Here is a 12394-nt window from a genome sequence, read left to right on the forward strand (position 1 = left end):
AGACTGCTAATATAAATGCTTTTGCCACCAAACTTGATGGCTTGTATTTGATGATCAGAACTCTACTCCAAGAGAGAGAACCAATGTTTGTAAATTGTCCTCTGACTCCATACCTGTGTCAGGGGCACTCAAGTGATTACACAGCACACAATAAGAAAACAACAAATCCATGAATGTTAAAAATGTTTGTTTGTTTGTTTTTATTTTTATTGAAAAATAAAATCATTCATATTACATCTCAATTGCTAACCCATCCCATGCATCCTCCCATTCCACCTCTAACTTTCACCCCATTCCTCTTCCCTATGACTGAGACTGATGGGGACCTCTTCCCCTTGAATATGATGCTAGGGTATCAAGTTTCTTCTTGGTACTCTGCTATCCTTCCTCCGAGTGCCATCAGGCCTCCTTATCAAGGGGCCATGGCCAAATAAGGGGCACCAGATTTTGTGTGAAAGTCAGTCCCCAGTCTTCACTTAACTGTGGAGAATATTCTGTCCCTTGGCTAGGTCTGGGTAGGGGTTTGATGATGACTGTACAAATTGTCCTTGGTTGGTGCCATAGATCAAGCAGAACCCTGGGCCCAGGTCTGCCCATCATAATGTTCTTCTTGTCGGTTTCTAGGACCCTCTGGACCCATCTATTTCCCTATCTCATATATTTCTCCCACCTTAGGATGTCCTCACCACTATCCCATTTTCCTGGTCAGTGAAGACTTTCATGAGACATACTCCTTGACCTAGTGTCCAGATATAAGTGAGTATATACTATTTGAGTCTCTCTGCTTCTGGGTTAGCTCACTCATTATGATCATTTCTAGCTCAATCCATTTGTCCACAAATTTCAGAAAATCCTTGTTTTTAATAGCTGAGTAGTATTCCATAGTGTATATGTACCACAGTTTCTTTATCCATTCTTCTACTGAGGGACATTTAGGCTATTTCCATGTTCTGGCTACTATGAATAAGGCTGCTATGAACATGGTTGAGCATATGGCCCTGTTGTATGGTGGAGCATCTTCTGGGTATATTCCAAGGAGTGGAATAGCTGGGTCTTGAGAAAGCCCTATTCCCAGTTTTCTGAGATAGTGCCAGATAGCTTTCCAAAGTGGCTGCACTAGACTGCATTCCCACCAGCAATGAAGGAGTGTTCCTCTTTCTCCACATCCTCGCCAGCATGTGGTGTCGCTTGAATTTTTGATCTTAGCCATTCTGATGGGAGTAAAATGGTATCTCAGAGTTGTTTTGATTTGCATTTCTCTGATGACTAAAGACGTTGAGCATTTCTTTAAGTGTTTCTCAGACATTTGATATTCCTCTGTTAAAAATTCTCTGTTTAATTCTGAGCCCCATTTCTCAATTAGATTATTTGGTTTGGTGGTGTTTAAATTCTTGAGTTCTTTATATATTTTGGATATTAGACCGTTGTCAGATGAAGGGTTGCTGAAGATCTTTTCCCAGTCTGTAGGCTGTCACTTTGTTCTGTTGACAGTGTCTCTTGCCTTACAGAAACTTCTCAGCCTCATGAGGTCTCATTTATTAATTGTTGATGTTAAGGCCTGGGCTGTTGGTGTTCTGTTCAGGAAGTTGTCTCCTGTGCCAATGTGTTCCAGGCTCTTCCCCACTTTCTCCTCTAACCAATTTAATGTCCCTGGTGTTATGTTGAGGTCTTTAGTCCACTTGGACTTGAGTTTTGTGAATCGTGACAAATAGGGGTCTAATTGCATTTTTCTACATGTAGACATCCAGTTAGACCAGCACCATTTGTTGAAGATGCTATCCTTTTTCCATCAATGGATTTGGCTTCTTTGTCAAAAATCAAGTGACCATGTGTGTGTGGAATCATTTCTGGGTCTTCGATTCGATTCCACTGATTTGTCCTGGTATTGCTCTGCCAGTACCATGTTGTTTTAATTACTGTTACTCTAGTACAGCTTGAGATGAGGAATGGAGATTCCTCCAGAGGATCTTTTATTGTATAGGGTTGTTTTTGCTATTCTGGGTTTTTTTGTTTTTCCATATGAAGTTGAGAATTGATCTTTCAATGTCTTTAAAACATTGTGTAGGTATTTTGATAGGTATTGCATTGAATCTGTAAATTGCTTTTGGTAAGATGGCCATTTTTACTATGTTAATTCTCCCGATCCACAAACAAGGGAGATCCTTCCATCTTCTGATGGCATTTTCAATCTTGTTTGTTTGTTTGTTTTAATTAACACCTCCAATGATGGAGATGTGCCAGAGACGTGACTCAATTCAAAGAGGCTCTGATGACTGGGGCAGGAAAACTGGGAACAACAAGTGAGCATCTTTAACCCTGGCATTCAATCTTGCTGCAACCCATGACTCCTGAAGAGCTAACATGATGCCTGAGAAGTTTCAGATCTGGAAGCAGTTTGAATTCCAGGTGTTTGATTAGAAATGTATTACTGTAAAGAATGTACAAGTATCCCAAAATCCAAAATCTCTAAAAGTATTTTCATTAAAAAAAATACTCAGTCTATATTAGATTATAACCCAATGCATAACTAAATATTCACATTCCTCACTGACACAAATAATTGGTAAATAAATGTGATGCAAGATAGAATATGCCATGAGAAAGAATTCTAAATCATTTTTCCTAGATTCTCTACTCACAACCAGCTTATCACGGTGACTTCATTCCAAAAAGTACAACACAGAAAGGGAGTCACCATACAGCGAGAGGCTACACCATTCTCAAAGCTACCTCAGCAAGATTCACACCAGCTCTGCTGTCCTGGGGTAGTATGTAACCTTAATATTGCATGAGAAAATGTTGCTTTTAAAGTGTGTGCTTTGTACCTCAAACCCATAGGGGAATCTAATCAAGAGGAAACATCAAAATCTTTGGAGAAAATTATACAAAATACTAGCTTGGCTGGAATCAGTTATAAACTTTAATTAAAATGACATCAGAACTTTTTAAATTAACTGTAACAAACGCATCATATTAATGCAAGGTGTTATCTGTAAAGAAAATAGGATATGGGGATTTGAGGAAATTCTCTATGTTCTTTGGTATTTTTATATTAGTCTAAAAACTATCTTAAAATTTTTATATGTAAAAATGTCAGAAATTGTTACTTTTAAAAGCAACATTTCTTGTGTATTTGAGTGTGTGTGTGAGTGTGTGTGTGCATGTGTGTATGTGAATGTGTGTGTGTGAGTGTGTGTATGTTAGTGTGTGTGTGTGTGTGTTAATGCCATGGTACACATGTGGAGGCCAAAGCACACCTTTTGGAAGTCACTTCTGCCCTTCCACAGTGTAGATTCCAGGGACCAATCTCAGGTTATGATGCTTGGTGCCAAGTGTCTTTATCCACTGAACCATCTTGTCAGAAGTTCAGAACTTGTTTTTCAATGCATGTATTCTTACCCTGTGACTCTGTGAGATGTTGACTGCATAGCCTGCACACCCTTAGAAAAACTTCACTCCAGTGTTAGAACCTAGATTGTGGAACTGATATGGTTTGGTTTTGACTATCTCCCCCAAAGCCATTTGGGAAATGTTTACCAAAGCCTGCCATGCTGTCGGGAGGCCATTAGGCCATAGTGAAAAGGAGTAAGATCTTTAGAGGAACCCGTCGAAGGGCTGCTGGGCCCTTCTCTTTTTCTTTTCTCTCTTCCATGTCCCTGCCATTAGGAGGGATTATGTGTCACTTTCCTTAGCCATGTGATCCCACCATGATGGACCCAAAGCAAAGGCACCAATAAAACACAGAGCTTTGGAACCCTGAGCCAAGTTAAGCCTTTCTTCCTTACAAGATGTTTATCACAGATGCTTTGCTAATAATGCGACCCTGACTGACACAGGGACCATAATCACTAAAATACTACTCTGCTTAGGAAACCAAAGCAACACAAAGGAGAAACCAAGCTAATAAAGGAGCATGCATCCAAGGAAAGGCATTCAAGTACTTTGAGAGACAGCAGGCTAATAAAGACTCTATCAGATAAATCCCGAGGAAAATATATTGTTCTACTGTCCAATATGACTACTGTCAGCCACTTGAGGCCATTTAAGTGTAATTTAATTCAATTAAGTAAAAAGTGAAAATTTAGATTTTTGTATCACTGGGCACACAAGTAAAGCCATAAAGTGACAGGTGGCCACCATGTTGGACGATGCACATACAAACTGTTCTTGTCATTACAGAAAGTCCCACCAGGCACCATCACTGAGGAAACACAAGGACCCAGGGATAAGGAAAGCATGGGAACTTTCTGGAAAAAAGAGCCACTGCTCTGTTCAAGGGCACAATGGAGTGTGAAGAAGGAGAGGAGGTCAGCTGTAGCCTGGACCAGGGGCTGTCGATACAGCTATGAGGAGATAAAGATAAGGTTTCTCAGATTCTGTTCCTGGCTGACCCTACCAAACTCTGAGCAATATCACTGCTCATCCCTCTCTGCAGAAACACTCAATATCTAACAAATATCAGCATCAACTCTTAATGTTACTTTCAAGTAAAAAGGTCAAAATGAAATACAATTTAGAAGTTGTACTACCATGTAAAAAAAGTTATATAGTAACTGGAATTACAAAACTTAGTGGACGCTAGCTCTTACAGACCCCAATTTTTATATAGATCAGGAAAGTGTTTTAAAACTTGCACTAACTTCCTTCCTCATGGGGACTGAGATTGACTTCACATTAATATAATAAACACAACATTGCCTACCTTGTGTATTTTACTCCCAAATCAGACTTTGAGGGACGAGGCCATGTTTATATTGTTCAGGATTCAATCGAAACCAGATTGTGAACTTAAAGTAACACTAATTTTCATTTAGTAATCTTATCCCAATACAGATGAAAATGTGAAGACCAAAGAGCTCAAGATTTTACCAGAACTGGAATAACACAATTATAATTGAACTGAGAAAGTGATAAAGGCACCTGGTGATGCCAATATTATGGAAACTCTGCCCTGAACAACCCCACCTCCCCATGCATTAAATAAAGGGTCATCTGTGAGATAAATAAAGGCAAGGTTCTAAAGAAAGCATAGACAAACATAACTTCCGAATACACTAAAAGACAGAAATTGGAAATACCTTCCAGAGCAAGGTGACGTTTCTCTCCTTCTTAGTGACATCGCCATCCATTATTCTCCAAAACTCAGGTCCTCGCAAAGGAACTGCGAAATGACAAGGGACACAAGTTGGAGCGTGGCCTTGGATGGGGCGCTTTCAATCCCATGTGAAGCACCCGCTCCCGTGCTTTCAGGAAACAACAAGAAGTGTCCACAGACCTTTTACGTCCATGATAAGCGTGTAGGCTGGACTGCTCCAGTTACTCCAATACCCGAGGCCATCCAAGCGCCTGCAGCGCACCTGCGCCACATACACCGCACACAGGTCTGGCACCAGCAGGCTGACCGACTTTGATTTTGCATCAAATACATCATGTATCTGTAAAGGACGTCAAACTGTCAACACATATGCCTCCCATGGGTCCTGACGCACTTTTACGTTAGAACTTAACACTTCCAAACTTAAGATAGAGCAATGTTGTATTTTCCCACTTCAGAAACACATGAAGTTTGGCCAGTCAAAGGAATGCTGCTTCCTACATCTGCTTACTCCTGTGTCAACTTGCTGTATTGACAAGGCCAATTCCAAACACACTCTTGCTGCACTGCTATTCCTTGTCCTCTGATCCTCTCTCTACCACAAAGACAAGAATTCTAACATGGTGGTCAAATGACGCCTTCTCCAGAGAATCAAACAGATAAGACTCACATACACTGCAACTGAGGTGATCGTGCTAATGACACAGACACAGTTTCTTGTATTTCCATTCTTAGCAAGCTGCTGGTGCAAAAGTGACATAAGCTTTCCCATATGCACACTCGACACTGTGATTTTTTTTTTTTAAATCTGTCCCATGCTACTGAAAGATATTGGAAGAAATTAGAAAAAATGTGAGTCCCTGGAAAAATGAATGAAATATGACAAATTTTTCTCCAATGAAGGCCTTTCTACAGACCTTTAATGTCATAAACTCCATCACTACACTAAAAAGGTAAAACAAAGCAGGGTTTCCTGAGCCTGTTTAACCACACAATCTCTTTTTCACAGGACAGTTCATCAGGAAAATGTCCCAGGAAGAATCCTTTGGGAAACGCTAGGATCAAGCCATTTTTGTTCCTTATAAGGATTAAATTTTAACACAGTACAGGAGAGTATACTGCATGTATATATATTCCATGAATAATGTGCTGCAATGAGACTCCAAAACACTGTAAGATGCCGCTGCATGTCTAACTCTCAGTAGTTGTGATCATCTACATCAGGTTGATCATAGAAGAAAAAGGGTTCAGAGGGCTCTGCACCACCCTGGGAATTTTACTGCTGCTGAGGGACAATGAGATAGTGTCTTTACTGGCTAGCCTCTGATGAGCTGCCCACGGCTACCAAAGATATAGAAGAGCAACTGGCTAGGGAGAGGAGGGGAATCAGTGGTAAGGGGATACGAGGTGGTAAGAAGGGGTGACTATGACCAAATATACCGTAATGACACCCAGCATTAACTATGACTAGTATATGCTCATAAAACACTACTAAATAGCATTTAGTAGTCCCAGCCCTTGGGAGGCTAAGGCAACAGGGGTTCACAAGTTCAAGGCCATTCTTAGCTATGGAGTGATTTTTGAGGCTAGCCTGGGCTATACAGAGAAAATCCAATTGAAGGGGAGAGAGGTCCTGGGAGGGAAAGAGAAAGATTAAATGAGAAGAAAATATTTTGAAGTAAAAAGTACCTTCCATTGTATTTCTTTTCCACTTAAGCCATATCGAATCTGGAACTGAAGGTTATTCTCTGCAAAGACTGGATTTTCCCAAGATATTTTCAGTAAGCCAATGTTTACAGTAATTTCTGCTTTCACACTAGAAGGAGGTAGTGGTTTTACTAGAAATTAAAAATATATATATTATGTAATAGTAACCAAAACAGCAATATTAACCATCTTTCTACTTCATATTTCTAAAGCAACATCCTTTTTAAACTCTTGTCTCTACTGTGGGGAGTACTCCATGAATGGAGCAATGGGTTCAATTGCTATAACAACATGTTACATGTTTAAGTACTACACTTTCACATTAGCTGGCAAGAAACTTTTTTCCTAATGGCATCCCTTCCTATCTCAGATCCCATAAGCTCCCCTCCACAGCTGCCATGAGCCAGCTCCTAACAGGTTAACACTAGGTAGAGCCCTAGGTCTCCAGGGTGATGGCCCGTGATGCTCCTCTTCTTTCATTGTTTTGATGGTTACCTCTGCCACTCAACTATCCAAAGAGAGATGGATGGCCCTTGACTGGAATAAGAGGTTCACAACTCTAGTGGCTGAGAGGAATGAAGCCCATAAATTGAGAAACCACAATTATGGCCATGTACAGGCATTATATCACAGAAATTAGAACAAGCCTCTGTAGGTATTCCCTGTCAACCCCTTCAACCTGTTGATTCCATTAGGCGCTGTAAATCAGGGCACTGTTGATTCATAGGGAACAAGGATTGCACAATGTGAGTGCTTAGCATCACTCTCTTCTTCCAAGTGCCACTTCCAAAAACAACTACTGTGCAAAAAGTGTAGTCTCTTGTTTGACCAGTACTCGTTGATCACTTAAGACACCAACACTAGTACTTTAGGACATTCACGACAAAACACCTCAATTTGTCATTAGTATGTAGCTTCTCATGGTCCTTAAATTTCTCACAGCTCATGAATGTATTCATCATCAAACCAGCAAGATGATAAAATGTCTAAGTCTGGAAAAAGCCATTTCCTTTCAAGACAAAAAGTGTCAGTGTTTGAGACAGTGTAAGGGTTAGTTCTTTCGTTGTGCATCAGTGAATCACATGGAGAGATTTGGTGACTGCCAAGCAGAAGTGTACGCTCTGACCACAGTGATGCACACATGAGGGAGCATGGAAAGCTACACACAGCTAATGGGTGATAGAAAATGGTTTTGTGCCTAATCCAAGTTTTAAAGGCCTGGAAGACATGGAGATTTACACCCCGAAGCCTAATTTATACATTGCTCTCTTTCTAAGGCAAAATGAGCCTGACCTAAACTCTTTGCTCTAGTCTTGGAAAGCAGAACACCCAATGTTATCCAGACAGCATGTTGTTGACCCCATGTTGTGTGTGAATGTTCATGGATCTTTATTATTCTGAAATACTGAGTTACAGAAATGTACCAGTTGCAGTAAAAAACACAGTGGAATTGTGCAAAGGAAAAGATAATCAATTCCTTGGACATCTATATCAAAAACAGATCTAATAGTTAAAGTAAGTTTATCCTATATTTAACAAAATATGGATTCTACTTCAAATGTGTACTGGTTAATTGAAAAAATATACTAATTTTTGGGATAATTTATTAACAAAACAATGTATAGCAACAAAAGAACTTTATTTCTCGAACATTCCACACTGACTTTGGAAGAATATACCCAGTGTCTCAAAGGCTCTTTGAATACTTTCATCTCAATGTACTTTTTGAAAATTTGTCAATATCACAATAGATCTCACTGTCTTTTGTCAAGTTTCTTCACTTCCTTTGGATCTTTTGAATGTCTCTCATACCTAGCACAGCCAATTAAAGCCTTAAAGTGTGGCTACTCAGATTATAAAGCTTTCAGACTATCCAAACACAACTTTCAGATTAAAAGCAGCAAATGCTTTCAGAATTTCGCTGGAGGGATATTAGAAATTTTATATTTAAAAAAACTCATAAAATTGCTATCACACAACTCATCAAGTGCTATATGAAAATGTCCAACTATTATGAATGTATTATTCACATTTATAAACAAACATGCTACAAATAATATAAAAATAAGCTCAAAATGGTAAAATAAAAACAAAACCTCAATACCAGGAAGCTTCTAATGCCAATCATCCTTTAAATTTCTCTATAAACAGAAACAATTTTTTTTTCTCCAAAATCTAGTGTGGTTAGAAAATGACATCCAAATCTAAGAAAAATACACAATGCAGCCTGACATACCTACGGAGTCAGGAAGGACGCATGTCGGTGGAGAGTCAAGTGAACCTAAAGAGTGGTTGATCCTGATCCACATTGTATAGCCAGATAATAGGAAGATTGGCTGGAAAACACATTCATAGAAGCCATCCCCCTGCAAGATGCAGTGTTTGGGCTCAGACGTAGGATGAATAGATGGACTATCAGAACAGTACAGTCTTTTCCTTAAAAATATTTTAAAAAATAGTCAGTTAACATACAGTATTGATAAGAGGAAGAGAACATTTTAGAAGTATTATTTATTTGTTGTCATAATCATTTTCTCTGTGTACAGATTGATGTTGGGACTAGGAAGGCACCCTTGCTCTCCCAGCTTTATCTAGGTCTTCCCACAAAAAGTAACTCCACAAAAGCACCGCAGGAGCATTGAGTACTGATGGAAGTCAGAAGAGTGAAAAAGAACTAAGTTAGGGACAGACATGCAGGACTCTGTGGTTACACTAGGCCAATGGCTCTCAACTTTCCTAATGCTGCAGCCTTTTAATACAGTTCCTCATTTGTGGTGACCCCCAATCATATAATTATTTTTGTTGCTGCTTCATAACTTTTATTTTACTGCTGTCAAGAATCATAATGTCAATATTTTTGGAGCTAGAGGTTAGTCAAAGGGTTGGGGACTTCTATGCTAGAGCCCAGAATTCGTGACATGATTGTTGAAATAAGGATCAAAATTAGTATTGAGAGGGACTCCTGGGGTGGATGGAGAGCAGGTTCTTGCTTTACCCAGTGAGTTAACTTCCAACAGAAATCAGGAATGCAACTGATGTCAATGTTTGGCCTAATGGACAGTTCTCTAAAATTTCCCAGTCCAAACTGATGTTGTGAAAATAGTACCAAACCCTGCTCCATACATGAATGGTGGGAAATACATTATTCATTTTTCTCAGAACTGATTTTTTATACATTTGGAGTCTTAATCAACCTACATCCTCACAGCACACAATACATTTCTTCAAGACACAGTCCTTCTGTTGCTATTTGCTCTGAAATGGTGTTTAACTGATTAAAGCTCTGACTACACTCCACAGAGATGAAAATGAGAAGGAAAAAGAAAATGGAAACACTAAAGTCTTTTTCATTTACCATCTTTGCAATATTTTCCCCTCAAGATTATCAGTGTGTGCTCATGTGTGTTTAGATAATTAGTGGTGAGTGAGAATTGCAATGACTAAGGGATGTGTAATCACTAGTGGGTAGCAAAACAGTAGTGCAGAAACACAGCAGCGAAGGTATGACTTGGGAAGATGAGTGTCATCATCATGACAGCAGTTACCGTTTATTGACTGCCCCAAGGGAAGGCTTCCTAGAGGAGTTGTACTCTTTAATTACAATGATGCTAAGTGAGCTGTGCAGCTTAGAAAACGGGTTTCTGCAGACATTTGTTTGCATGTGAAAATGCATGGGAAGATATCTATAACTAAAACTGCGTATCATGAACTTTCACTCGGTTTAAAGATATTCATAGCATACAGTATAAAGGCAACAATTTTTCACATTTAAGAGATGTAGAAATTGCCAGTTTCCTTCCAATACCACAGAGGGGTTTGACTCAGAACAAGAAGCACAGAGTTCAGATAACAGGGTTTGAGAGGAGGGAGATATTTTTTGAGTTATTTTAGATTTTGAGAACAAATGGACACCTTGTACAAACTGAACATTTTCAATACAGATTTAAATATCAGAGCACAGAGTATAGTGCAGTAAGCACACCAGACAATTATCATGGGAGGCTTTACAAACAAGGATGTTTGTACCTTCCCACCAGCAAGACATGGTTAAGACATACATGTAGAGAAAAGGGAAATACAGTATGGAGATGGCTTAAATTATTTTTAAACAAAGAGGGATAAAAATAAGTAAGCACAAAATTCTCTTGAAAGAACCAATTACTTCTATTAACGACTTCATGCTTTCTAACATAATTCCATTCATTCTAAAAAAAAAGCAATCACATCTTGTAGAATCTTCTCCTCTGTCTCCTTTCTCTGAAACACTGACCATTAGCTGAGGGATGTGAAACCTAAAATACTGCGCAGCCAACGTGAGCCCGCTCTCTGAGTCAAACTACACTTGTGTATGAAATAATACCCTTGCCTCCCTTCATGTCACACAAGAGTCAAAAGGCAATTCCAGGAAATTGCCTGGCAGACACCATAATATGACTTTAAAACAAAATACATTTTTTAAAAAGCCTTGGGTGTGAATGTTTTGAAAGATTACAATTTATGTAACCCTTCACAATTTTTCTAACAAATTATATTCAAACTACTGCACAGAGGGAAAATTGTGCCAGATTTCTACAGTAGTGATCTATTAACAGAAAATGTAACTGTGCCATGGGCCGGGAAAAACAAAGAAACCAATATAATGCATACCTGTGATACCGCAACTGCACAGTACTTCCCACGAGTGATTGGATTGTGCTGGGTGACCATCTGCAAGTCATTTTAGTTAAGTACCCATCAGTTTCACATGATATGTTGATATTGACATCTATTTAAAAACACATTAAAATATTAATATAAAGTAAAAACACCAAAGATCATGAAAAAAAACATTTTCCTTACATCTTTAATAGGACTCTAGCACAGTCCATGGTGACAAGTGACCTTAGGGGACAGAATGAACGAGGCCCTGGGATTCTTACCGATCACATACAGTTCAGCGTAGCGGTGGTGGCACTCCTGCTCACTGCAGCAGTACACTGCGTCATAGGCAAACTTCCCGCGAGGTCGGGTGGCTTTCAAGTTGGAAAACGTAACTTTGCTAACATGGTCATTCACAAGGCTATACTGTGTTTCAGGGATTTTCTCAGCCAGATTCATCCACCAAACTATCTGCTTTGAGGAAATAATTTGGTTTGGACCTTTGTAGATGCAATGAAAGGAAGCATTCGAGCCCACGCTTGTCAGGATTTTGGGTGGAAAGTACATGACATCTGTAACAAAGAGAGAAAGGTGGGTATTCAGATGGAAACAGAAACCATCACGTGAGCTATCCATATGACAGGAAAGAGGTTCCCACATTCCCAGTTACCCTGCCTAAACTAAATAAGTCCACTGCGAAGCTGGCTGATGCTATGGAGAGCCCTCTGAGCCTTGGGAACCCTGCTCTCAGCTGCATACTTTCTCAACGTGGAGTTTATTCCTTCCAACTATGTTTTAGCAATGGTCTCTTTCCAAGTGACAGGTAACAGGACTAAGTGAAGTTATCATATGCTTGCACAATAATTTATTTCCCCTAGGCTATTAAAACTGAATGTGCATGTATCCGCCCGCGCGCGCACACACACACAGGCGCGCGCGCGCGCGCGCGCACAC

The 12394-nt window shown here is 39.6% G+C and overlaps 2 protein-coding genes across 2 annotated transcripts in view; one reads left to right on the top strand and one right to left on the bottom strand.

Moving 5' to 3' along the window:
* LOC311600663 (PRAME family member 12-like) overlaps positions 1-12394 on the top strand; it is a 300082-nt gene that overhangs the window by 167338 nt on the left and 120350 nt on the right. The window lies entirely within an intron of this gene.
* Positions 1-12394, bottom strand: part of LOC311599999 (leptin receptor-like) — a 58056-nt gene that overhangs the window by 9311 nt on the left and 36351 nt on the right. Inside the window, exons 8-13 of the mRNA XM_084786180.1 lie at positions 11722-12012; positions 11450-11567; positions 9039-9238; positions 6785-6933; positions 5276-5435; positions 5079-5161 (exon numbers count right to left, since the gene is read on the bottom strand). Coding sequence (XP_084642306.1) covers positions 5079-5161; positions 5276-5435; positions 6785-6933; positions 9039-9238; positions 11450-11567; positions 11722-12012 — 1001 coding nt within the window. The remainder of the gene's footprint in view (positions 1-5078; positions 5162-5275; positions 5436-6784; positions 6934-9038; positions 9239-11449; positions 11568-11721; positions 12013-12394) is intronic.

Source organism: Acomys minous (assembly GCF_964271855.1).
Source record: "Acomys minous genome assembly, chromosome: 6".
Lineage (NCBI taxonomy): Eukaryota > Metazoa > Chordata > Mammalia > Rodentia > Muridae > Acomys > Acomys minous.